Genomic DNA, 26,769 nt, shown 5'->3' with positions numbered 1-26,769 from the left:
AAATGTAGGTGGAAATAGACAAGCTCCAGGAGTTAATGTGAACTGTCCTCCTCTTCTGAGGCGAAAAGCCATGTTTGTAAAATAATTAAGCTCATGCTGCAATGCCAGTGGTTCCTTTCTTCCTTTTCCTCTTAATGAAATTTAATTTTATGCATATTACATGTAGCTCAACCGTTTATAATGAATTGAATAAAAATGAATGCTTTGGGGCCGGCCCTGTGGCCAGGTGGTTAGAGTTCCGCGTGCTCTGCTTCAGTGGCCTGGGTTTGGGGGTTCAGATCCCGGGTGTGGACCTTGTACCGCTCGTCAAGCCACACTGTGGCAGCGTCCCACATAAAGTAGAGGAAGATTGGCACAGATGTTAGCAACAATCTTCCTCACACACAAACAGGAAGACTGGCAACACATCAGGACCAATCTTCCTCACAAAAAACAAAAACAAAAACAAAAACATAGTCCCATTGAATAAATGAGAAAACAGAGGCACAGAGAAGTTAAGTTGCCTGCTCAGGCAAAAGGGACAAGACTTGAACCTAGGCAGCCTGACTCCAAAGCCCACAGTTCTAGGGCAGCACTATCTTGCCTCTCAGAAATACCTCCTGAGTGTTCACGACCACTTGTCACATACGGTTCCAAGCACTTCCTGTGCATTACCTTGGTTAATCCTCACACTGACCCCTTGCCCAGGTTGCACAGTTCGGAGGTGGTGGACACAGCATATGAGGCCAGAAAATGCTTTCCATTGTTCCATCTTGGCATTGACTAAATACCAAGCCACATTGTTCATAATTGACTAGAACCAAAAAGTAACAGTTTGTTTCTTCTGAGTTTACAGTGGCTAATTTAAAAGGGAACCAGAAAAAAGCAAAAAGTTTCCTAGAGCATTCCTGGCTCTAACAAATTGTTTATCTATTAAGTTATTAATATATATTTATATAATATTTATAGGATATTGATTTGTTAATATACTTCTGATTCAGCATGCACTACCTCCAAGAGGAGACAGGGGGAATTCTAGATATTGTACATCTTCCTTGTCTCTATACCTATTGGGGACACTGTCCATTCATCTGTCAACATTATTGTTGTAACATTAAAGCTGAGAATGCAGAATCAGGCAGAAAGGAAATAGATTTTCCCAGCATCACAAAATAAGTAGCATTGTAGAAATCCCATGAGAACAGATAACCATAAAATATGTACTTGTTTATGAGTGAGAAGTAGTAGAGAGTGCAGTGTTTCAGCTCCAATTCTCAGGCAAGCCTGGTATGGTACATCTCTTCCCTTTTTTGTTTCCCAAATCAGGTTTAACATTTCTACACCGGCTTTCCGAGGCTGCATGAAAAATCTGAAGAAAACTACTGGTGTCGTTAGGTTGAATGATACTGTGGGAGTAACAAAAAAGTGCTCAGAAGATTGGAAGGTAAGTGAAGAGTTCAAAACCTTGCAAGGGAGTACACCCCAACGAACCCATCTTTGGTGCTCATTAACACATCAACTTTTGACTTTTTTCTGGTAGCACACAGTGTTATGGGGAACTGGCTCATACACATTCCCCACATACTTGCAAGGTACGGAACCTCTTCAGGTTTGCATATTAAATGCGCAGGAAAGTAGGAATACTAACTATACGTATAAAAACTTACAGATGATTGGTAAATTACTACGCACAAAAGCAAACTCTCTTTCTTCCCGAGGCTACATAAATCACATGAATCAGCTCAGGTGAAGTGATATAGGTTAAGATCCTGTATTTCAGCCATAAAATGATTACAATGCTAGTAACTTATTCCATATTTGCATTTCAGCTTGTGCGCTCTGCCTCATTCTCCAGGGGAGGACAAATGAGTTTCACCAATTTGGACTTCCCATTGCCCAACCTCTTCCAGGCCTCCTTTGGATTTCAGACCTTTCAACCTGGTGGCGTATTATTACATCATCAGACACGGGTATGAAATATTGCATGAATATTGAAAAAGATTTAAACCTGACTCAAAGGTTGATGTCAAAAACAATAGAGAGATTTTGAAGGTAAATTAGTTGGGCATTTTATCTATCATCACACAGTAAACACTATTGTATACTTCAACCATGGAAGTTATTCCCCATCCTGGGGTAGGTCCTAAAAGAAATCAGGCTTAGAAAGTACGTTATAGTTTACAGAATTGAATTTGTGTATATTCATGGATGCATTTTCATTCTTTTTAAATATATTTTATCAGTTAAGGTGAATTAGAACTGTTATAAGTAATAATGTAGCTTAAAGTTTTAGATCTAAGAAAAAATCAGAATGTGTCTCCATTATTCCTTTTCGATTCCACAAAAGAAGCTCCTCAGATTCCTTTTTGCAGCAGCAGCAGCTAGTTGGGCAATATTTATATCTGGGGAATAGGAGAAAATAAGGTCCTTTGCTCATTGTTGATATGTGACAGAGCCACGGAAATTCTCTTCAGAAGGAGGTACCGTCTATAACTTAAGATTTAGCTACTGTGGTTACGTAGGCGTAGAAGTCAACTAATACTTTGAAATCTCCTTGTGGAACGAGAAGGATTTTAAAATAGAAGAAATAAAACACTGTCCTTCTTGGATTTCTTTCTTAAGGATAGCCGAGCATAACAGACATCTAGTCTTTGTTGAAAGGAGGGATGGTAACTGACTCTGTAGATATGCTGTTTTAAAAGGCCTCTCCTCTCTTGACATCTTTGCTCATCAGCCTTTAGACATCTTGTTTTGAAAACTAGCCCTGAAGAAGTACATGCTAACATTTAGATTGTGAGAATCATTTTTCCATCAAAACAGGATGTTTTGACCTAGCTCTTTTGACACCCAACACTTGTTTCCTCTGCCAAGCGTAGGGACACTTAGTACACAATATACAAAATGGTCAAAAGCAAATGGAAGAATTAACTTAGCAACAGATGAGTTCAATCTTGGACAATGCAGGAGTCCTAAAACTACCTGAGGAACATTTCCCGCAACTAAGAAATACTTATCAATTAGCAGTCTTTTACCCAGGTCATAGTAAATATTGCCAACTGAAAAAAGTCAGCAGCAAGTGAAACTAACAATGGTTGCAAGCACACACTGTAAAAATTGTTTCAGACTAAAAAAGCTCACTGAAGAATCCCATCTTGTTGAAAACTGCAAAAATTGCGGTTGGTGGAAAAAAATCAATAAGCTTAAAATGACAACTGCTAAAACTACACTTATTTTTTTTATTAAGAATTGACAGAAAGAATCAAATCATCTTGCCAAAATTTAGATCCGTAGAGTTTGACACTGGAAAGTTGAAGTTCCTAGAAATTATGACCAGAAAATTAAAAATTCATAATGGCTGAAGAGAAGATGTCACTGTTATAAGCATATGTGAAAAAATTCACAAATCAAGGCTTCATTGTAAAATTTATTCAGAAAAGAATTGATCCTGATGAAAATAACTTCAGCAAGATAAAAGTGAAAGTAGACAAACTTAGAAATGGTTTAACTGTTTTATATAATTGATGGAGAGTTTAATTGGTTTATGAATGTAGGTCCATAAAATAATTTTGACAAATTCACCAATGTTGAAATAATTTGCATAAGTTTTTATATTCATAAACATGGAGTCAAAATATTCAAAAATAATCTTTGGATCAAAATAGCAAAGTCAAAACATTTAAGTCAAATCATTCTGGCTGTTTTATACATAGTTTTGATTATAAATTCCGTATTGATACATTCATAATCCTTAAATGCAAATTAATTGCATTGAATGGTATATTCTGTGATGATTTCAGACAAGTAGCCTGCAGGTCACCCTGGAAGATGGGCACATTGAACTGAGCACCACAGATAGCAGCAGCCCAATTTTTAAATCCCCACAGACGTACATGGATGGTTTACTGCATTATGTATCTGTAATAAGCGACACCTCTGGGTGAGTGGACTGGCACTTCTGCCAGAGCTCTAAATATTTTTACTTTATTTAGTTTAATGGAATTTTCTACTATCATTTATGTGAAATATTTGTCCTTGATGCTGACACTATTTTACTAGTAAGACTTGGCCTTCTTCCTCATTCTGTATCAATTTCCTCATTACACAAATCAGTCATTCATCGGTTGCATGGATAAATAATCTGGTACGTTCAAAATGGGATAATGAAACAGGAGCAATGAGAATGAAACAGCCACAACTGTGTACAACAACATGGATGAACCTTACAACGTAATGCTGAGCACAAGAAGTCACACGTAAAAGAGTTCATCTCTATGATTTCATTTATGCAAAATTCAAAAACAGGCAAAATTAATCTATTCTATCAGAATTCAGGTAGTGGTTATGCTTGGAGGGGGAGGAAGGCTAGAGATGGACAGGGAGCACCCGGCGGGCTTCCTGGGGTGCTGGTCCGCGCTGCTTCTTTATCTGTGTGCTGGTGTTGCTGGTCTGTTCACATTGCGAAAGTTCATTCAGCTGCATACTTAAGGTATGTGCACTTTCTGTACATATAGAATACTTTAACAAAAATATTATGTGCAAAAAGGAATACGTGAAAAAAGTTAAATGCTCTTTAAAAATAAGTCTAGTTTAACAAGTTATTTTAGGTAAAAGAAATCGAGTCAGAGTCAAAGACAGTAAGTTGACCACAGGACGAGAATCTTTATTCCAACAGTCTCACTCTTTTTTTGCTTTCCTCCTCTTTCAGACTCCGGCTTCTCATTGATGACCAGCCTCTGAAAAATAACCAAAGGCTACAAGGCTTCTCAGGTTCCCAGCAATCCCTGCGTTTGGGCGGGAGTCATTTTGAGGGTTGTATCAGCAACGTTTTCGTCCACAGGTGTGTGCCCTTTTCTGTGTGTGTGGCCGGTGAGAACGGCCTGCTGCGAGGGAGGGCGTATCATTGGTCAGTTAGCCGAGTCGAATTCCTCACCTTGTGCTGCACACGGCTCTGGTACCACCACCTCGCCAAACACCCTCTTGGGCAAGATACAGACATTAAAAACAAACTAACAGAAACGCATGGGCCCAGCCTCCCTTTGTAAAGGATCAGCTTTGGCACATAACCTTGGAAAAGGTCTAATTAAAATTAACTTTCAGATTATGGCCCTGGAAAATATTCACCCTGAAATTTTATTTCATTTTAATCAAGATTATGCACTTAGATTTAATCAGTGCTTCCTGGATTTTGAGGCCAAGGAATTGCACGAACGGGTGCAATGCCAGGAAACCAAATGCCCACAGTGGCGAATGTGACCTTTCACAGAGAGAGTGGAGCCTGGTGCTTGCGTGCAAATGTTTAAATGTTCTTTTCTTTCTATACAAAATGATCATTTTTAGATAAGAGATGAAACTCTCCCCAGGGCAGAGGGAGGGCCCAGGACTGGTCAGGAACCTCAGACAGCCTGTCAGGAGCTTGTGGGCTCCTGTTGTCCATCAAGGTTCGGACAACAATCATAAAATTAAAGCAGAGTACCTGTGAGACTTTCCTCCTCAAATGCAGTAAGATAAATCCTTCCAGAAACTCACTCTCCTGATGTTCACCATCATTCTGGATCATAAGTGCCTGTGTTTCTCCTCTCTGTATATTTCATTTCCATATTTCTATATGACACCCATCCCAAAGAAAGAACTATAGTATTCTGGCTTTGCCACAATCCTGGCTATTCAAAAAGAAAAAGAGGGGCCAGCCCCATTACCTAGTGGTTTAGTCTGGCACACTCCACTTCAGTGGCCTGGGTTTGGTTCCCAGGCACAGACCTACACCACTCTGTGCAGCCATGCCGTGGTAGTGACCCATGTACAAATTAGAGGAGGATTGGCAACAGATTGGCAATAGCTGAGGGTGAATCTTCCTCAGCAAAAAAAAAAAAAAAAAAAAAAAGGCAGGGAGGGAGAAAAGTTTCTCCAGCCCTTCTGCTGGAGTTTTCAGGGAATGCAGGGGTGGGTACAGCACATCCTTGTCCCCTATGAGCCGAGTGCCTCCTCTAGATGTAATGTACAGGTAGGAGATGAAAGTTTACCCAGAAACCATGACAGTAAGAATGTGTATTTTTGAAATAAGTTCTTCCTGCCGATGCGTCTTCCTGGATGCGTCAGAGTTTGGCATCAGCTTTCTCTTCTGCCCTTGTTCCAGGTCATCGCAGAGTCCCGCAGTCCTGGATTTGGCCAGTAAATCCACGAAGAGAGAGGTGTCCCTGGGAGGCTGCAGTTTAAACGAACCACCGTTTCTAATGTTGCTTAAAGGTTCTACAAGGTTTAACACAGCCAAGACTTTCTCTATCAACGAGGCAAGTGTTGAAACCTTACAGTGGGTTTTGATTCTTTCCAGAGGATTCTCAGAAGAGAATCCTGCCTCCTGGTAGATGTAGGGGTGGGTGGGGCGGAGGGAGGGGTGTAGATCACCCGGTCCTGTGGTGGTCAATGCCTCTAGGATTGATGGGTCAGCAACAGTAGGATTACACCAAAATGTCAAAGCGGTTTCCTTTTAGCTTTTATTTTGTACCTTGATGAAAATTTGGCAATTTTTGCCGTCATAGAACAAATAGAACCTTGACAGAGGTTTCTCAGTCTCTGTAGCTGATGTCTTGCTCGTTTGACTCAGGTATGATGATTATCCCTACAATACAGAGGCCACGCCCCTTCTCCTCCCCACAGACATCCCTCTGTCCTGCCTCTTAAGACAAGATGTACACATGTACACAGGCCTTGCTGAGACCAATGTGGCTTCACCTTGACTGCAGACTAGAAACAAATGGGAAGCTTTTAAAATCCCAACACTCAGGTTGCATCCCACCCAGTTAAGTCAGACGCTCTTGAGGTGGGTGCAGGTGGCAGGCGTTTGTAAAGCTCCCGGGTGATTCTAACATGCTGCAGTAAGAGAGGTTGAAAGGAAATGAACTTCCTTGTTTGGAGGAGTGGAAGCATCCTAATGAAGTGAACAGGGTTAGGGCTGAAAGAATTCCTCACTCTGCCTGAGGTCAACAGTGTGACCTCCCCACGTCTGAGGTTACAATTAATATGATTAATGGATAACATTGAGCACCTCCGGTGTGCCAGGCGTTGCACTAAGCTCTTTAAGTGGATTTTCTTACTAAATCCGCAAGTAACCTTGTGAGAGAAGTACTCTTGCTAGCCACGTCTTACAGAAAAGGATGCCAGGGTTTAGAAAGGTAAGCTCCCACAGATGGAGGTGGAGTCACAGTTCAAACCTCGGCACCCTGACCCCAGAGCCTGTGCCCTCTTCAGAGCAGTGCACTCCTGTTCACTCTCCACTTAACAGCAACCACATGCTGCCTGTCTGCCAATATTTCCCTGCAGCACACCGATTTGGTGGAGTTGCATAGATAGTACATAATAAGAAATATTTTATGCTATTAAGAAGAAATATATTTCATAAAGGGTTGTCATTTTACTGTTATGAAAAGAACACCTTTAGAACTGCCCTATCAGGAATGAAGTCATATATTCATGTTTTCATTGTAAGGCTGCAAGTTACTGGGAGACTGAATTAGCACAGCGATGGTGGAGATAGAAGAAAATGTTTTCAAAGCTATTTAGAAGATAGAATGTACAGGACTCAGATAATAATTGAATGTGGGTGGCAAGGGAGAGGCAGGAGTTAATATAATTCTGAGGCATATAATCTAGTTATTGGATGGATGGAGATGCCATTCAGGGAGATGGGAAAAGGACAAGTACTTAGAGGGAAAGTGAATGGGTGGAGTTTGTGGCATATTGAGTGAACAGGTGCCTGCAAGACATCCAAGTGGAGAAAGCTGACAGGAGACCATCAGGTGTCTCTGAGTGGGCCTCAGCAGATAGGGTGGGACTGGGGTTATTGATGTGGGAGACACCAGTGGACACACTGTATGTAATTTTCCCCCTGTTCTGTGCAAACCCCCAGGTTAGATGGAATACAAAATTACTTCTGCCTCCAAAAGCCCAATAGCAGGGAGAAGGCAACAAAGCTTTGTGGAGTCAGACTTCCTGGGTTTGCATCGGGCTGTAGCACTTACTAGGAGGGTGACCGTGAGTGATTTTATTTCACCTCCCTGTGGGTCTATTTCCTGCAACTTAAATGAGGATATATAATAGTAATATCTCATGGTGTTGTTGTGAGGGTTAAATGAGGTAATAAACACAAAACACGTAGAAGGTGCCTGGCACGTGGCAAGCACACAATAAATATTAGCTATTATTATTATTACACACTAATAACCTACGTGAAAGGGACAAAACATGCTACAGGAGTGGTGTGGCAGGAATTTTCCTAGAGGAGGTAACAGATGAACTGGGTCTACAGGAGGGGTGAATTTAGATAAGTAAGAATTATTGCTGTGTGAGCAGAAGCCCTAAGCTGGGAGGCAGGATGTGGGTGGAACTCCTAGGTCCAAGACACGTCGCATACGTTCTTTCTGATCTTCATAAGTCTTCATACTGCCTCTTTCAGTTCTCACCACACCCCTCTGAGAGCAAAACAAAAGGCCAAATTTACAGGTCAGGAAATTGAGTGTCAGAGAGGTTAAAAGAAAAAAACCCAAAAACTTGCCTAAGAGCACCCCGGCAGTAAATGGTAGAATCAGAATTCAGATTAGGGCTGTAGCCTCCCAGGAACGTGCTCTTCAAGCCACATCACGTGGCCTCTATAGGCTTGGAAAGCTTGGTGAACAGGGCCAATTTGGTGGAGAATGGATACTCGGGGAGGTAAGCTTAGAATCACACGCTTGAGCCAGATCACGTGCGCCTCAGATGGCCTGATGTAATTTTGACATTTTTCTACAGTCAACATGAAGCCATTGAAACGAGTACCATGTTGAAAGATTAATAAGCTTGGAGCAGCCTGTGGGATGGTTTGGTTTAGGAAAGTTCTAGAAACAAGGAGTCAAACTGGCAAATGACGACAAAGGTCCAGGCAAGAGAAACAGGGGCCTGACTCAGGGCAGAGGGACTGGGAGTGAAAGGGAAGAAGTGGAAACAAAATCTGTCACAGAGATGAACAGAGGACATGGAAACTGAACGCATGGAAGAGGCAAGGAAGGTGGGCGTCCAGGATGACCAATTTCTGAGGCCTGGGTGCCATTAAGAGAAGAAAGGAAAAGTTGGTGGCAAAGGGTATCTGAAACTGTTCATCTTGATGTTACTGCTACTGACACACAAAGAAGAATCTTTCAGGGAGAGAGTGAGGCCCAGGCGGGAAGCTCCAGTAGGATCCAGGTTTGGCTGGATTTTAAGTAGTTCATTTAACTTTCTGGTGGGTATGACTGAACATCCCCACTCAGCAATGAGTATTCACAGAATGTGTTAAATAACTGGTATCGAGCATGCATTCTGAACACCCGACCCGGGAACTGGGTTGGAGAGGAAAACGTGCTCTTGAAGGAATGAATTTGTTGGGAAGCCTTTAGCTGCTAGCTCCAGAAAACTGCAAAAATGGCTTAAACAGTAAGGAAATCTATAGTGTCATAGAACGGACAGTTTGGGTATAGGTGGGGCTTGAGGCCTGGCCCTAGCCCATCAGGACTGCGTCTGCTTCCTCACAGTCGTCTCAGCTCCAGCCTGTGTGGTTCCAGGCTTCATTTCCTCACGGGACATGCAGAGCACCGTAAGCGCCGATCTGCTGCCTTTCTCTGTTAGCAGGGAAGTTTCTCAGAGGCCCCGCCCTGCTACTTCCCCTCAAGATTCATTGGCCAAGAGGGCCTCACGTGTTCATTTCCTGACCCAATCTCTAGCTTGGTCAATACCTGCCCTTCCCTTTGACGGATGGAGATCTCCGCTGAGCTCTGAGCCGCCAGGGAGGGGCGGAGACGCATCTTCAAAATCTGGGCTCTGGGACCAGCTGGGTGGCGCAGCGGTTAATTTCGCACGTCTGCTTCTAGGCAGCTTGGGGTTTGCCTGTTCGGATCCCGGGTGCGGGCATGGCGCCGCTTGGCAAAAGCCATGCTGTAGTAGGCGTCCCACATATAAAGCAGAGGAAGATGGCATGGATGTTAGCTCAGGGCCAGTCTTCCTCAACGAAAAGAGGAGTATTGGAAGTAGTTAGCTCAGGGCTAATCTTCCTAAAAAATAAAAAAAATCTGGACTCTGCAGCAGAGGAAAAAGGGGGAAGGGCAGAGAGTCTCTGTTTCTTCCAACAGTTATTCTAGTCACATTTGATATTTGTTATGGTCATTTTTCTGCATGAAAACTCAGTCCTGTTGAAAAATTCAAAGCATCGTCCAGCTCAAGACAGACTTCTGTGTGGAGGTCAACTCTGATGAAAGTGGGAACTGGCTGTGGTCCCCCCACCTCTGTTTCCTGCTCTGTTTTTTCACTGGCCTGCTGTAAAAGCCCAAGTGAATGGCCCAGAGGGGAAGTGGAGGGCTGGAGGCTCCATGTGCCACTGGCTGGCTGTGCAGGCCTCCGTGCTGCTGGCCAAACGCTGGCTCTCTCAAGGGACACTGTGGTTCCTCCGTGATGGTGAGGAGCTCCGGATGTCCACTGGTCCCAGGAGCAGCAGTGGTCTGAAAGGAGACCAGAGGTGTGCAGGATGGGAATACTGTGCATCCTCCCCCAGGGAGGAATTCATCTCTATTGAGTTCATCTCTGAGGATCAAAAGTAAAAACTGAGCAAGGCGCTCTGCAAGATAATATTCTTCCCTCTTTCCCCTGGTAATGAGCTGTCCTAATTTTTGGCTTCTCTCCCATGCAGCCATTGCAGGACACACCAGTGGCCTCTCCGAGGAGCAAGGAGGGGTGGCGAGATGCTCAGTCTTGCCCATCACCTCCCAAGGCCCAGGCAAGTCATGGAGCGCTCAGGTTTGGTGACAGTCCCACCAGCCACTTGCTGTTCACAGTTCCCCAGGAGTTGCTGAAATCCAGGTATTATTTAATTTTCCTGCACCCACACCAACTCAGAACCTGACTCTGCGATTCTACCCCAGGGCAGGCTAGCCGGCATGACAAAATGCACCTGTCCCTCAGGGAAGTAGTACTGACACTCTTGTGAGAAGAGGTGCTGGCCAGCACAGGACTTGGGGTGTGATTGCCTGAGTGCACTCCCTCCCCACAGCTGGAGTGCACATGTTACGTGTGCTACTCAGAGGCTGGGACAGCCAGCGAGCCTCTGGTTTAGAATTGACAGTGTTCTAAAAATACAGCTGATATTTCTTTCCAAGCTGCTGCTTATTTCTATGATAAATCACCTGTCTTCTCCTGCATTCTGTAGTCACAGGAAAATCATTCTTTTAGGTAGACTCAGTGCCAGATAAATCATTTTTAGGGAATACATTTGGACTTTTTGTGCTAACAAGTTGCATCTTTTTGAGAGGAGGAGGGAATGAGCAGAGATAGGATGTCAGAAAAAAGTAGAAAAATAAAACTTGTCATTTTTATGTGATTTGAAGGAGACATAGAAAGGTGCCAAAAATTCCTTTATGATTTATCTACAGAAGGAAAATTGCCCAGGGGTCAAAAGGACCTGGCTTTAAGACCTCGCTTTCAATCCCACTCAGCCATTTGCTGGCTGTGTGACCTCAAGCCATTTGCCAGTTCAGGTCCTTGGGGATGCAGATGTCACGATGGAATTAGATATGCAAGAGATTTATTCTTCCTGAGGAAGATAAAGGGGGAGGGAGCGGGAGCTGGCAGGGAGAGCCTTCAGCTGAGACGTGGGCCTGAAGCCTGTGAAAGGAGAGGGGAAGGAAGGAGGCCTGGGTAGGAAGAGCGTCAGATGGCAGTGCAGCTCTGGGTGGGGTGTCTGCAAGGAAAGATCTCCCCTTCAAAGAGTCCAGTGTTGGGCATGAATGGCCTGGCTCTAGCTCTGCTGCTGAGCTCAGACCTCAGCTGGGAGTCACCCGTGTGCCACTGCAGCTGTCCTGAAGGGAGCTCTGAGCCGCAGCTCCATGGCCATCACGGGCTGTTATTCAACGTTTCTGAGCCTAAGCTGTCTCTCCATAAACTTGGCACAATTATGCTGTCTCACCTGTTTTCACAAATTACTACCTCTCTTCCAACCTCAATTTTCTCATCACTTAAATGGAGTTGACAATGCTTTCCTTGCATGGAAGACAGGTAATAGCTTATGAGCTGGCCTTTAGACACCCACTCAGTAAGCCAAGTGCATGATTCACAGGCTGATGTGAAGGCGGAAAGGGGAGGGGCCCAGTTCTGAAGAAGAATGCCGATGCCAGCAGCTCCAGGTCTCCAGGGGCCGCATGGAAAGTCTTGGGATCCCTGATTTGCCAAAACTGTGCTAGTGGGAGACTAAGGCAGGTGGCAGAAGTGGTGTCCCTTCAGTTATCAGCCCGTCCCGGGGCTACCTCTTGGCAGGGAGACCCCACTGCTGGTCACCGCTCTCTTGGTTAAGCTGACGTTAGTGACAGCAATCGCCCTGTAGATGCTCCCTGGACTGCCCTCTTCCAGCCTCCTCTCCCTCCCGTTTTCCTGGTCCTGCAGCTTCTCCACCAGTCCTGCCCTCAACCTCCCTCTGCAGCCCCTTTCTCTGAGCACATTCAGTGTGGTGAGTTGTCTGGCTTCTTCTGATGATTCAACCCCAGCACCTTCCCATCCAATGCTAAATTATGTGTAATAAATGGAAAAAGTAACATTTTTAAAGGGAAAGTGAAAAAAATAATCATCAGTGAGTAATTTTTTAATTATTTTACTCCCAAGGATTGTTGCAATCAGAGTGTATTTTCAGGATGTTGCAAGATTTGGACTATTCTATTATTCTCATTCTGATTTATATTCTAGCAATTTTTCCTCTTCTTTAAAACACTGTACCACTATTTTAACCTTTTGGTGAATGTATAAAAATGCTGCTTAGCTCTCTGTCTTGCTGTCCTGTCTTCCAGCAGTGAGGAGTTGTAGCTACAGTTTCATATGCTGGGATTGGAACCTACTGCCGTCTTTTTTGGGTGTTAGTCTTTTCTGAAAGAAAGCTGCTTTAAGAAATAGTTCTGGAAAGCAGATGTCAAGTCTGATAACCACGCTCACATATGTAAAGTGCTTTAATTCTGTAGCAAGTCCTAATATCCTCCTTCAATTGGCTAACCCTCGTTCTCCAGACCTCCACACAACACACAGATACACGAGAGAAATATTGAGTGGTGTCACCATCTGCTTGGTTTAATTTAACAAATAGAGATTTCTTTTTCATTTTGAAGAATGTTACCCTCAAGAAAACTTGCTCATCTGAAGAAGTAAAGAGCATCTCAGTTTTTTTCTCAGCTTCACAGTATTAAAAAGCAAAGAGAAGTAACAGTGTAATTTTTTTTCTTCCACTTCCTGATTCTACCTCCAGATTTTCCATTTACCATCTAATTCAATTCAGTAACTGTTTTTTGAGTGCGTACTGTGTACCAGGCTCTGGGGATACAGCGTTAAGCAGGAAAGACCCAATTCTTGCCCTCTGTCTGGTGTGCGCTTAGACATAAACTGCAGGGAGTGGGTCCACAACAGCCTGCTGATACCTGTATCTCCCACCACCTCCTCCCACTGCACTTTTAGGCACCCCCTCAGTGCATCCACACACCGTGAACAACTCAAGGAAGGAAACCTCCATCACTGCATTCCCACTGCCCACCACAGTGCCTTATACATACTAGACACTCATTAAATATTTGTTGAATGAATGAATGAATGGATGGATGGATGAACGAATGATAAATGTGAGTTTTCATCGAGAGTAAAGCTTGCTTAGCTAGATATGCATATGATCTGTAACCACCATGCAACTGAATGTTAACTTTCATTCTCTGCTTTTACTGCATGATACTCACTTAGCTCGTATTCCATCGTAGGTGGGGTATTAAGGTCCAAGAAACACAGTAGTGGGTGGGAGAAGGCAGATCTGTTCTTCTGTGCCTCTGTGTTAAATATGTCTTAGAGAAAGAAAATGCTCACCTGATGCTAAAATCAAATCCTTCTTATTCTAGTTGTCCCCAACTTCTCACAACTCCCTTCTTGCTTGTATACAAAATGCATCCAGAATGCATATTCACTGGGTTTAAAAAGTATAGGCTGCTAAGTGAAACAAGCCAGTCACAAAAAGACAAACATTGTATGAGTCCTCTCATAGCAGGTACCTAGAGGAGTCAAATTCAGATAGACAGGAAGTAGAATAGTGGTTGCCAGGGCCTGGGGGGAGGGGAATGGGAGTCGTTATTTAATGGGTACAGAGTTTCACTTTTGCAAGATGAAAAGAGTTCTGGAGGTTGGTTACACAACAATATGAATGTGCTTAACACCACTGAATTGTACACTTAAAAATGATTAAGATGAGGGGCCGGCCCGTGGCGGAGTGGTTAAGTTCACGCGCTCCACTTTGGTGACCCAGGGTTTCACCGGTTCAGATCCTGGGCGCGGACATGGCACCGCTTGTCAAGCTGTGCTGAGGCAGCGTCCCACATACCAGAGCCAGAAGGATCTAGAACTAGAATATACAATTATGTACTGAGGGGCTTTGGGGAGAAGAAGAAAAAAAAAGAAGATTGGCAACAGATGTTAGCTCAGGTGCTAATCTTAAAAAAATGGTTAAGTTGGTAAATTTTATGTCACGTGTATTTTACCATAATTTTTTAAATGTAGATTTTTTTTTTAAGTAAGGCTTCTTTTTTGTCATGGGCTTGGACTTACATCACTAGCTCAGTTTGGTATGGAACTTCCTCTTATTCCCCAGCACGGCAAGAAAATATACAACAAAACTTTTAACACTGCAATATAATGGCTTTTTTTTTTTTTGAGGAAGATTAGCCCTGAGTTAACTACTGCCAATCCTCCTCTTTTTGCTAAGGAAGACTGGCCCTGAGCTAACATCCGTGCCCATCTTCCTCTACTTTATTTGTGGGACGCCTATCACAGCATGGCGTGCCAAGCGATGCCATATTCACACCGGGGATCCAAACCGGCGAACCCCGGGCCGCCAAGAAGCAGAACGTGCGAATTTAACTACTGTGCCTCTGGGCCGGCCCCTATAATGGCTTTTAAAAATTCCCAAAGAGATGGGTCATTTAGTCAGTATATGCTTTAGTATATTCATTTAAATAATGGGGGTTTGGGGATTTCCTTCTCACCTCTCTCAGTTTCAGAGATTTGGAGAAACACTAAAAACTTCTATTTTCCTTCTTTACCTACTGCTTTCTTTTCGCCACAGGTCACGGTTTGCTGTGGACGTGCAGACAACATCTTCCAGAGGGCTCATGTTTTACACGGGCACTAGGAACTCCTTTATGGCTCTTTATCTTTCAAAAGGACGGCTGGTCTTTGCACTGGGGGCAGAAGGGAAAAAACTAAAGCTCAAAAGCAAAGAGAAGTTCAATGACGGGAAATGGCACACGGTAAGAACGGGCTGCATCACGACCTCCCGTTGGTGCAGGATTCACTGTTGAGTAGCTGCAGAGAGAGTGTTGGCCCTCCTCCAGGCGTGAAGGCGCAAGCACTGGGAGAGCTGGGCTGGTCGGAGGCACTGAGTGCCACAACGTCTCAGCACCAGAGACTGCTGCACACCCCATGCATGGATGTCACACTAAATGCAAGATGGGCTTTACTCACTGCTTCTCCAGTCCCCTCCACACCTCCTTGGCCTGCCTCGCTGCTCCTGCCTACTCCCACCCCTGTTTCCTGGACCATTTCTCTCCTTCAAGACAGTTTCCAGGTCTCCAGGCCCCTTTCTGAGCCTGCAATGCCTTTTCCATATCATGAGCGTAAAGACTCATATCCCTAGCATCCCCGCTCTTGCCTGAAGGCATCCCAGACTTAAAGAAATAGACTTTAAGGCAAGAAGGGACCTATTTTTTTTTCCTGATGAGGGAACTGGAACGCAGAAAACTTGTGACTTCACAAGTTGCACTCACGTAGTCACTCAACAGATATTTAATGAGCTGCCATCCTGGAGCATATAAACAAAAAATCCCCAAGATAATGTTGGACACTCATAAGTGCTTTGAGACAACACTAAAGCCAGGTAAGGAAGTAATGGAGGGAGAAGAGAGACTATTCTAGATAGGGTAGTGAATGAAGCCCTCCTCTGGGAGGTGACAATCGTATGAAGTTATAGGGAGAGTGTTCCAGGCAGAGGGAACAGCAGATACAAAGACCCCGAGGTAGGAATTAGCTGAGTACACAGAACAGGAAGAATAAGAAATGGGCTTCAAGAGTGAGGCAGGGTCCAAATCATTTGAGCTTCGAAAGCCAAGGTGGGGATTTTAGATTTTATTCTGAGTATCTCCGATGCTTTTAGAGAACCTTCAAAGGAGATTGACATAAACAGATTTATATTGTTAAAACTCTCTTTAGCAGAAGAGACTAAAAGGGGGGCAAAGTAGAATAGGGGGGCCTTTGCTTTGAGAGGCTGTGAGGGCTGGAGAGAAGTGGACCGTCCGGATGTGTTCTGAAGGCAGAATCAAGACGGCTTGCTGATGGATTGCATGTCGAGTGGGAAAGAGAGGAGTCAATATGGAGCCCCGTGATTTTGGACCAGCAGCTGGGTCAATAGTGGGACCAGTGCTAAGATGGAGAAGACAGGGAGGAGGCGGGTGTGACCGGCGAGGGAGCAGTGTAGAGCTGGGGAGAGCAGGAGTCCTGCCGTGAACGTCGGAGGCTTGTGTTGTCCCTCAGACCTTCTGGCCACATGTCAGGAGGCAGCAGAAGCTACAGGTCGCAGCTGGGTGTACAGACTGGGGAGTCATTAGTGACAGTCTCATAGCCGTGAGATGGCAGAGTCCACCCTAGAGTCCAGGGATCCTGACTTGTAGCAAAGAGTTTAACACACTTCCTCCTCTTATTAGAAGAGAAGTAGCCGCTGGCCCCTTGCTCCAGGAGCCCTGCTCAGGGGAGCGCGTGGCTCCCCCACACTTAGCTCTGCGCAGACTATGCCTTTGCCTTTGCCGCATGGGTGTGTGTTTATTTGTGATCCTTTGGCTCTTCCGTTGTTTGTCTTTTGTATAAGTTTTCAGATCAATGATATTTTTTTATTAGTTCACTTTTAAGTAACCTTTGTTTAGCTTACTTATTCAGTTCACTCTGTTCAATATCTAACCTAATCTCACCGAGTGATGATGATGACAGTACTAGGGCGAAACTCTGATTTTTTAAAGGTACTTGAAGGCACAGAAAAGCATTTTTTTAAAATTTCCCATGACCACTAATAAAATACAGCACCAGTTGTCAAAGGTAAAAATACAAGGCCAGCCCAGTGGCGCAGCGGTTAAGTTCGCATGTTCCGCTTCTCGGCGGCCTGGTGTTCGCCAGTTCAGATCCTGGGTGCAAACATGGCACCGATTAACAAAAGCCGTGCAGTGGTAGGCGTCCCATGTATAAAGTAGAGGAAGATGGGCATGGATGTTAGCTAAGGGCCAGTCTTCCTCAGCAAAAAGAAGAAGATTGGCAGTAGTTAGCTCTGGCCTAATCTTCCTCAAAAAAAAAAAAGTGTAAAAATATGATTAACTTATTTTCTCTACTCTTAAGGTGGCCTTTGGGCAAGATGGAGAAAAGGCGCGCTTGGTTGTGGATGGTCTGAGGGCCCGGGAGGGGAGCTGGCCCAGAAGTTTCACCGTCAGCCTCAGAGTGCCAGTGTACCTGGGGTCACCTCCCTCAGAGAAGTCAAAGGTAAAGAGTTATGGCTCAGAGCTGTAGATGGCAATAATTCACCTATAATGTCATCTCAAAAGACTTTAAGTGATTATTAAAGAATCTCAATATTCAGGATATTCAAAGATCTCCAAATACCTCAAATGATTTTTTCTGACTACCTAATGTTCATAAGCCCACAGAGAAGGTGCCTATTCCCCATTCCATCCCTTCCTTTTGAGTCCCAGGCCCTGAAGGAGTGAATCTGGGGCTTCTCCATGGCTTTACAAACGTGAATCTCTTAGTTTCTCCTCCAGAGAATGCCAAAACATAGGTTTTGGATTATAGACAGAGATTTTTGATTAAGATAAAGTTTTCCAAACTTTGGTGATTTGTGCTGCCTTCACCGCATTTGCCATACCCAGGTAAAACATTTACTTAATACTTTGCCCCCAGTCAACTCACTATTTAATTTAAATTCGTTTTTAAAAGGTCTTTTTCTCTCTGTCATAAACAGAATCCCAATATCCTTTGCCATAAAGAGTAGGTAACCATAAAAATAAATGCGTGAAAATAAAAGTGTTAATAAAGTCTAGCTAGATAGTGTGGCCTGTACTCCCTTCATTTGGAGAAAAGGGAGCTTGACAAGTGATCAGTTATATCTCATATAATTATAAGAGATGTTTGAGACGTATTAGCACAAAGCTAAAATTTGTTCCTTGCCCTAATCAGAAGGCTAGAAAGAGAAATGGAAAAGGACGAACTTAATAACTGAATATACGTTTTCATGTTATTCAGTGTCTGAAATAAAATTATCTCAAGAACCAAATTTGGGGAAACTTTGGGCTAAGGGGAAGTCACAAGTCCATCTGTCTCCAAGAAGGAGGGGTGCATAACGGGATTCGTCAAGTTCAAAGGCTCTGATGCGGCCACGGCTGCAGGGTGAGCTCTGTGAGTGCCCTCCCCGGGTCAGTCTCTCCTCTCACACTGCCAGGGCGCTCATCAGGCCTGAGTTCCTCGGGGCCGCCCCACCCACCTGTCTTTGTTCTCCCAGATTTGCCTTTTGCTCCCACAGTGTGGATGGTCCTGTCAGCGGCTCAGGCCTAGGAACTGCCCTCCCCCTAAATGCTCTGCCAGATGCTCGGCCTTCTTGCCTATTTGTTGGCAGCTGGTGGCCCATTCTGGCATGATGTTTGCTTGCCGCAGGGGAGGAAGGGCCAAGACTCAAAGCTGGGCCTGGAAATGGACACAATTAAAGCAGGTCATTTCCTCAGCATGGATTGGAGGCAGTCAGGCTGACCTGGCCCAGGCCACGGTGTTTCCACAGGTCTCAGCCTGGCTCACTCAAGTTTTGCATTGGGGTTTGGGCCCAAACCCCAGCAAGTCATAAAGTATTGTTTTGCTTTATTATATGTAATACCTTTTGTACACACATATATATGTATATATGTACATATGCGTATAGTACATATATACAGATATACATACATATATGTACATACACCTACATATGTGCATATACAGACATACATATACACATATGTGGCATATATATGCCATAAATAACATATGGCATAATATAGCATGTTTAATATATAATACATATATAGCGTGTAACATTAATTGCTAAGGAGGATCTTCAATGTTAATGTTAACTTTTCTGCAAGCTCTGCACCTATTTCCCTCTCAGAGAAACCACAGGATGGGGTAGCCATTCAAGGGCACAATTTGGATGTTCTTTTGGATAAACCACACTCCGCATCCTGATATCTGGGATAATCCACAGCACCCCATCTACGACATTCTTACAAGCCAAGGTTCTTTTTGCAGCCTTTCTTCGACCTGAGGGTGCAAACCATTGGATTACCTTCCTTCATATCCTTTCAGAGGGCAGATGACATCCATCAAACAGTGCCTGCCTCTGAATTCCCGAAGCTGAGTCAGCCTTCAGGGATTCACTGTTAAGTTATGGCCTATCCTGGAGAGTCTGAGCTTGACTTCACATGCAGGCTCTTCATCGTATAAGATACAAATCTTCAGAAACTAGTAATTTCATAGGGAGCCCAGTGGGTAGTTTATTGTTGACAGTGACACCCCATGCATCTCTGGTATCACCGTGTTCTCTTAAAATTATCCTATCTTGCATCTGTTGTGTAGGATTCCAGGTCCTAAAAGCATTGATTCTAGAAGGGGGTTTAGGAATTTTATTCAGTGATTCTCTAACTTTTTTGAAAATTTCGTGAAGGTTGCTGTCCTTCTCCCCAGGAAAATGCACATACAGAGAACATCTGGTGTGTAGTTTAAGGGGTCACAGAACCCCAGAAGCACATCCCAGGTCCCCAGGTGAGGAGCTCTGTTCTAGGCCAGCTCCAGGCGGGCATGGGGCTCCACGCAAGCTCACCAATGCTGCGCGTTGCATCTTATTTTAATTCTAAGGCGTTCGTGATTTGGTGGTGGTGCAGGAGCCCAACAATGTAGGGAACTTTTTTACACTTTATTATTTTTGGAATGTTTTGGCCTCTTTTTTCAGTCAGCTGCCCTGCATTAAGCAATCATATGGGCTCATGAAGCCCTAAGAAGTGGTTTGTACCTGCAAAGAGACAGTGAGATCTGTGAACTGTCAGGTGGAAATTTCCTCCTCTTGCAGCTCTGTCTGTGTGTCCCGGGGTCAGGTCACCCTCCCTGTTCTTGTTCCAGCACTAGCTAGTGACCTCCGCTGCCCCTGCCCTCTGCACACACACCACTTCATTTCGTGGCACCTTCAACCTTCAGTCACCCACCAGACCCTGGCATCCAGGTTTTTCTTGGCACTATGGGCAGGGAGCCAAATGGAACAGTCAGGCCCACCTGACTCTTTAAAGCAGGAAAGTTAAAGCCCCCCACCTTCCCCCTTTTGCAGACAACTGGCCCTGCCCTTAACCTTGGCTGCCTGTGTACTTCTGGAAGTTGTGGATAATGAAGTTTGCTTTCTCTTCTGCTTGGTTGCAGAGCCTCCCCCAAAGCAGCTTTGTGGGCTGCCTGAGGAACCTTCGGTTGGATTCAAAACCCCTGGCTACCCCTTCTGTAAGCTTTGGGGTGTCTCCCTGCTCACATGGCTCTTTGGAGAAAGGCGTTTATTTCTCCCGAGAAGGAGGTCACATCATCCTAGGTAAGGTGCAGTTTGGAAGAGTTTATGACTTTGAGTCTGAAGAACTCCATCCTTTTCCTTAAATTATGATGTTTTAACTTTTTTTTTTCCTTTTGGAAGCTAACTCCGTGTTGTTGGGGCCAGAATTCAAACTTGTTTTCAGCATTCGCCCAAGAAGTCTCACTGGAATCCTAATACACATCGGAAGTCAACGTGGGAAGCACTTATGTGTTTATATGGAGGCAGGAAAGGTGCGTAGCAGTCTGGTGACATGGGAAGGATATATGGCTTTACGTTAGAACCAGCTTCCATCTCCGGAGACCACAGTAGGTGAAGTCACGGTGGAGAGTGGAACCCAATCATTTATTTAAGAGACCTGACTTCAGGACTAACTTAGCATTTTCCTTCAGCGAGTAATTTTGTCATCATGTTTTCTGTTCTTCATCTTTAAAATCAGAAACCTCAAACAAGCTGGGCTGACTTCCAGCCCCACCACTTAATTATATGGCCCTAGGGAAGTTTCTTAACCTCTTTCAGACTCAGTTTCCTTATCTTTAAAATGTGGATAATAATTCTTATATCTTAGAGCTTTTGTCAAGATTATAGAAACTGCCATATACTCAATAGATGTTCCTTGTTCTCTCCTCCCCTTTACTTTTGTCACATCTCTACTTTTATTCATAAGGGCACTACCAGATGTCATGGAATGTATTTTCTCACCAGCTGTCTACAGCATGTCGCACCCATGCCCATGGCCCTGTATCTACTGAATCAGTGTCAGAATCCTCTTATCCTCCCTACACAGCTCACCAGCCTTTCTGGTCCCTGCAGCCAAGCTGGCCACCAGGTCTCCATACCAGCTTGCTTTGGCTTTTCCTGGACTCCTTCAGTGTCTGTTTCTTCTGCTTCATCCTTCTCATTACTCACAGGTCTGGTCAATATCTTATTTTCACCACCCAGTTATATCTCTTTCCTTCTCAAAAAATCTCTTTAAAACCAAATTCTTCCAGGAAGCTTCTCTTAGTTTAGGCCTCGAAGCAAAGATTGATAGTGTGCCGTTTTCTTTCACCTTCATCCTTCCACAGTTTATTAAATGTGAGGTGAAAAAAATTTCAGAAGAAAATAAAACTGTCCAAACTCCCAGAGCACTTTTTAGTGGAGTTGCAGCCGTTAAGTCTGAGTGGACCTCTGGTAGGCCAGAGAAGAAAGCAACTGTCTGCTTGCCTGCGGCTCCGACTTGGGGAGGGGTTAGGGAGGGTTTCCAGGGAGAGCTGCCGGATGGAAAATTATCGCAGAACACTGAATCAAGACCTGACGCCCTTCACAGCAGCAGTGACATTGTTTAGTCCAAAAATTGCCTGAGAATATGTACTGCCTGCTATATGCAAATTAAATGTAAATTGTTTATAAACACACTTAGTTTAGTCCTCTAGTTTATTCACCTTGATTCAGCCCTTGGGGAATCCTGGCCCAGAGAGTGGGAATGCGAGATTCTACGCTATAGTACATTGAGTGCCTACCTCCTGACATGTGCCCAGGACCAGCGCCATCAGTTGGCTTGTTGAGTTCCTTGGACAAGAATCCCTCTATAAGTCATGCATTCATGGAATTCATGAATGCCTCAGCCAGTATTTTTGCCCTCCAAATTTCACATGTCCCTCTGAACAGAGCTACTGTCACATATTAACAGCTAAAAAGGCTCCTCGATGCTAATGGTCACCTTTCAGTGGGGCCTGACAGAGGCAGAGCTCAGATTGGGAGGGAAGGGCTCATTGCCACTGGCAGCAACCTCAGGCAGGGCCCTGGGTTTGTAGCCTGCTTGCCTGGAAGGGATGCAGCAGAGAGATTCTTGCAAATCCTTGGGCCCCTGTGATCACCTGGTGCTGGAACGGTGACCTATATCTAAAGTGCTTCTGGGCTGTCGGGGTGGCAAGTGTTGGGAGGGGAGGTTGGCCAGAGAAGTTGGCTCCACCTGCCTTTCTGAAGGAAATAGGAAAATGCATGTGTTTTCCAGGTCACGGCCTCCGTGGACAGTGAGGCAGGTGGGATCTTGACATCGGTCACACCAAAGCGTTCTCTGTGTGACGGACAGTGGCACAGAGTGGCAGGTATGACATCCAGTAGCCTATTTTTCACACACTGAAATGGTCTCCCTTTTTATCTGGACTTGAATATCCCAAATGCAGCCTCAGTCCATCGATCCATTAGAGTCTGACCAGGGTCAGCCCACCAGCTTAACATGGTGAGAATGTGTCCATTCCCAGCCCCAAGTGTATTTACGTAATTCATGGCTGCTGCCTCCAGTTCTCCATAACATACTGAGACGGTTTTTGTTTGGAGGCCAGCCAACTGATAAGCTGTGTTTATTTTCAAGGTAGTAAAGCATTGTGATTTCGATTTTGGCTCTGAAGTCAAAAAGAACAGAGGTCTTTTTGAAATCTCAGTTCTAGCCCCTACCTGTGTGACCGTGGGCAAGCTACTTGGTTGTTCTTTATCTTCAGTTTCCTCATCTGCATAATGGAGATAAAAATACAATTATGCACCCTATAACAACATTTTGGTCAACTGCATATATGAAGGTGGTCCCATAAGATTAGTACCATATAGCCTAGGTGTGTAGTAAGCTACATCATCTAGGTTTGTATAAGTACAGTCTATCATGTTTGCACAATAGTGACATCGACTAACAATGCATTTCTCAGAACAATTCCCTGTCATAAAGTGGCACCTGACTGTAGTATACACTTCCCAGTGTTGTGAAAATTAAATGGGATAATCCATATGAAGTGCTTGGTTAGCAGTGTCTGATATGTAGTAAGAGTTCAGTAAGTGTTTACTCTTACTATTGTGAGGTAAAGGTTCATTGTTGGGTTGTTTTTTTCCAACAACCATGTAATATTAATGCAAATAACTTAGACAAACCACTTGGTGAAAAACAGGCATAGTCTCTCAAATTGAATCTGCCATTGTATGAGTAACATATGGACATTAATTTGGTGATATATTAACCTGTATTGGCTAAAATACTTTTTGTAAAAAGTGGCCTTTTCTTGACTGATTTGAGAGCTTACTACATTGCAATTAGCTAAGATTGTTAACATGAGAGAAATTTTGTTTCAAGGGTCAAAAGCAACTGTCTTTGGAGTCAGTTCTCAGTAGTGTCTTCTTGGAAAGAAGCTGAGATCACATGAAATAAGCATGGCTGCTGGAGGCAGGGGACCAGAGCTCGAATCCCAACTCACTGAACCTCACCGCCAAGCCATCTTGTCAAGCTTCTCAGTGATAGAGAGTCAGTCTCTTACGTGGGAAATGGAAGAGATAATATCTTCCTCACAAGTTGATTTTAGGGATTAAGTTCTGTAACGTGTGTGGGAGCCACTGAACACCACTTGGTGTTCAGAAGTTGGGCGAATTTATGTCTAGGTTGACCACATTCCTGCCAACAGCGCTCCCGCAGGTCCAATTGGAATGAGTTTAAACAAAGCCAGGGGTGACACACTAGTATAGACATTATACAGTGGGCAGGGCTCTCCTCGGGTAATAGGCCTGACCAGCTTCCTTTCTTTCCAGTCACCATAAAAAAACACATCCTTCACCTGGAACTGGACACAGAAAATAGCTACACAGCTGGACAGCTCCCCTTCCCACCTGCTAGCGCTCGGGAGCCACTGCACATTGGAGGTGTCCCAGGTAACTCTTGCCCTGACTTCTACACCCATGTTGCCCCATGTGAACTGTTAACATTCCCATCTTAACTCAACAGATGCGACACCCCAGCCCGTGGGTTATGAGCAGGGCAGCCGTTGGCTGGATGGTGCAGATAGGGAGGCCCTTTGCTCCAGCACATGGGGAAACTCACTTGCCAGCAAAGGACACATTTCAGAGCAGCCCAGGCCACGTGACTGCCGCTTCTTCTTGTCCCAAGCCTATAATTGATAGGTTTCCCTTAAGAGTCTGCATTATCCTCACAGCCTGATACCAGTAAAGAATCAGGAAAGGGCTGAGAAGCTGGTCTCTCCCCTGCAAGCGTTTAATTTTACTGAGGAGATATTAAGCTTTGTGAGGCCAGAACAGGCAGGCTGAGATGGAGTCAAGTTCAAGACTGGAATTGTGCCTGGAAAGAGCCTTGTCATTCTTCCTTGTTTTGTCTCTCCTTATGTCCCTTTATGTCCCTTGCTTGTTAACGTTATAGGTCTTCTGTGACCCATATAAAGCACTAGAGTTCAGAGTTATTGTCTATTGATTTGGGCCCTGGAATCTCCTTCTTTGAAGAACTTGAAGAGTAGCTTTGCTGCTGATTTATCACAGCAGGTGGTGTGTTGGGTGCCTGCTTGAAGGGAGGAGGTGACTGTGCGGGCTGAGACCCTAGGTCCCTTTATCTCTGATAAGACTGTTAAAACACAGGGTGCACTCATTTGACAGTACGAATCATTCCAGTGAATGCCTCTCCTTTTCTCTTTCAGCCAATTTACAGACCCTGAAGCTCCCTGTATGGAAATCATTTTTTGGCTGTGTAAAGAATGTTCAAGTCAACCACATTCCTGTCCCTGTCACTGAAGCCGTGGAAGTCCAGGGGACTGTCAGTCTGAATGGCTGTCCTGACCACTAACTCAAACCTATTACACAGCGAGGAAATTGACCTTTGAAAGCACCAATTACCCAACACACCTCCCTCTCCCCACTCAAGATCACTCTTGACTTAAGACACCATCCAGATGGGTTTAACGGCAAATCTAATTTTGAATTCCAACCACGTATACCCATCCTTTTGGCATTCAGTGCTACACACATATTTTATACAAAAATCCCATTTCTTGAAGACGATGAACAAATTGTTATATGCTTTTAGTAATATTGTTTTTCACTAAAAATTAAATGTCTTTTAAAGAACACTATTTTTCACTTGCTAAAAAATAAATATCTTTTAAAGCACTTTAAAAATACAAAAATTTTACATATGTTAAGGGGCTATAATTTATGGGGTTGAATAAATGCAGTGCACTCTTTAAATTATGTTGTTTATTAGCATAAAACCAATAGTTTTATGGTCATTGTTATTGTATTAATTCTTCAGCACCTCTTCAGTGTGCTACCTACAACACGGTTTCTACAAATAATTATTGAGCACATACTGGTGATGTACCGTGTGCGCTTAGTGTTGAAACTACAGTCAAGTATAAGAAACAATTCCTGCCCTGAGGGAATATGCAGTCCAATTGGAGACACACATAATATTCATAAAATAGTCAATAACTAACAAACCAAATTAATGAACCTGTAATTCCACTGGGCTTCCCACGTAGCCTTCCTGAGTCTGCTACCAACCAAGTCTAGATTATGATTGTCAGTTCCTTGAGGGCAAATCCCATCTAATAGGGCAGCTGAGGTGCATATACGTCCTGTAATTAAAGCTTTGTTTGGCAGGCTAACAGAAGTCAATGAGGAGGAGGAGGACTTGCTTCTAGTTTTATCCACGAAATAATGAACGACGTACCAGACCAATATTATTACCCAGCACCACTCTCCCTAACAAGACCATGCAAGCATCTCTGTATCTTCCACATAGCATTTATCAGAAAAATAATAAATCATTCTAAAATTGGATATATCCTTATAGCTATATGCCCTCCACCTCTAAAACTGAGCCATATTCCCTTCAACTCAAAGCTCTTTTATGACCCTCACACTGCAGTCCTGTGGACATACTTTCTAAAAACCATATCTACGCAAACATGGAATGTTCTCCTAGAGAGGTAGCAAGGTCCCCATCACAGTGGGTATTCAACAGAGGCTGGCTGCTAGGCTTTAGGGATGCTGTGCTGGGTCAGAAGTTGAACTGCATAGCCCTAACTCATGTAGCTTCCAAAAACACTGATTTTCAAATGAGAACTCTACCAGGTGATTACCACCCAGGGACTGAGTCTGTCTGAAAAGCATCCATTGTACCTGTCTTTGGCAAGTCTTCACTAAACTGGCGATTCTCTCTTCCGGGTTCCTAGTGTTAACCTAACTGAATCTATGAGGTTATTCATTAATACTAATTATTTGTTAGCACTTCCTAGATTCGTTATAAAGTGGCAGTCAATTCTTCGCTAATCCCAGTGATTTTCCCTCCATTT

The 26,769-nt window shown here is 44.1% G+C and overlaps 1 protein-coding gene across 2 annotated transcripts in view; it reads left to right on the top strand.

Moving 5' to 3' along the window:
• LAMA3 (laminin subunit alpha 3) overlaps positions 1–25,540 on the top strand; it is a 253,780-nt gene extending 228,240 nt beyond the window's left edge. For both annotated transcript variants that reach the window (XM_046670883.1, XM_046670884.1), the window contains 13 exons: positions 1,306–1,423; positions 1,809–1,949; positions 3,777–3,916; positions 4,685–4,816; positions 6,113–6,266; positions 10,667–10,836; positions 15,110–15,293; positions 17,422–17,562; positions 20,512–20,671; positions 20,771–20,901; positions 22,665–22,758; positions 24,221–24,340; positions 25,114–25,540. In XM_046670883.1, coding sequence (XP_046526839.1) covers positions 1,306–1,423; positions 1,809–1,949; positions 3,777–3,916; positions 4,685–4,816; positions 6,113–6,266; positions 10,667–10,836; positions 15,110–15,293; positions 17,422–17,562; positions 20,512–20,671; positions 20,771–20,901; positions 22,665–22,758; positions 24,221–24,340; positions 25,114–25,259 — 1,831 coding nt within the window. In that variant the 3' untranslated portion in view covers positions 25,260–25,540. The remainder of the gene's footprint in view (positions 1–1,305; positions 1,424–1,808; positions 1,950–3,776; positions 3,917–4,684; positions 4,817–6,112; positions 6,267–10,666; positions 10,837–15,109; positions 15,294–17,421; positions 17,563–20,511; positions 20,672–20,770; positions 20,902–22,664; positions 22,759–24,220; positions 24,341–25,113) is intronic.
• Positions 25,541–26,769: the final 1,229 nt, after the last annotated feature.

This window comes from Equus quagga, chromosome 9 (genome assembly GCF_021613505.1).
Source record: "Equus quagga isolate Etosha38 chromosome 9, UCLA_HA_Equagga_1.0, whole genome shotgun sequence".
Classification (NCBI taxonomy): Eukaryota; Metazoa; Chordata; class Mammalia; order Perissodactyla; family Equidae; genus Equus; species Equus quagga.
This window is presented reverse-complemented; position numbering and strand designations above follow the sequence as displayed.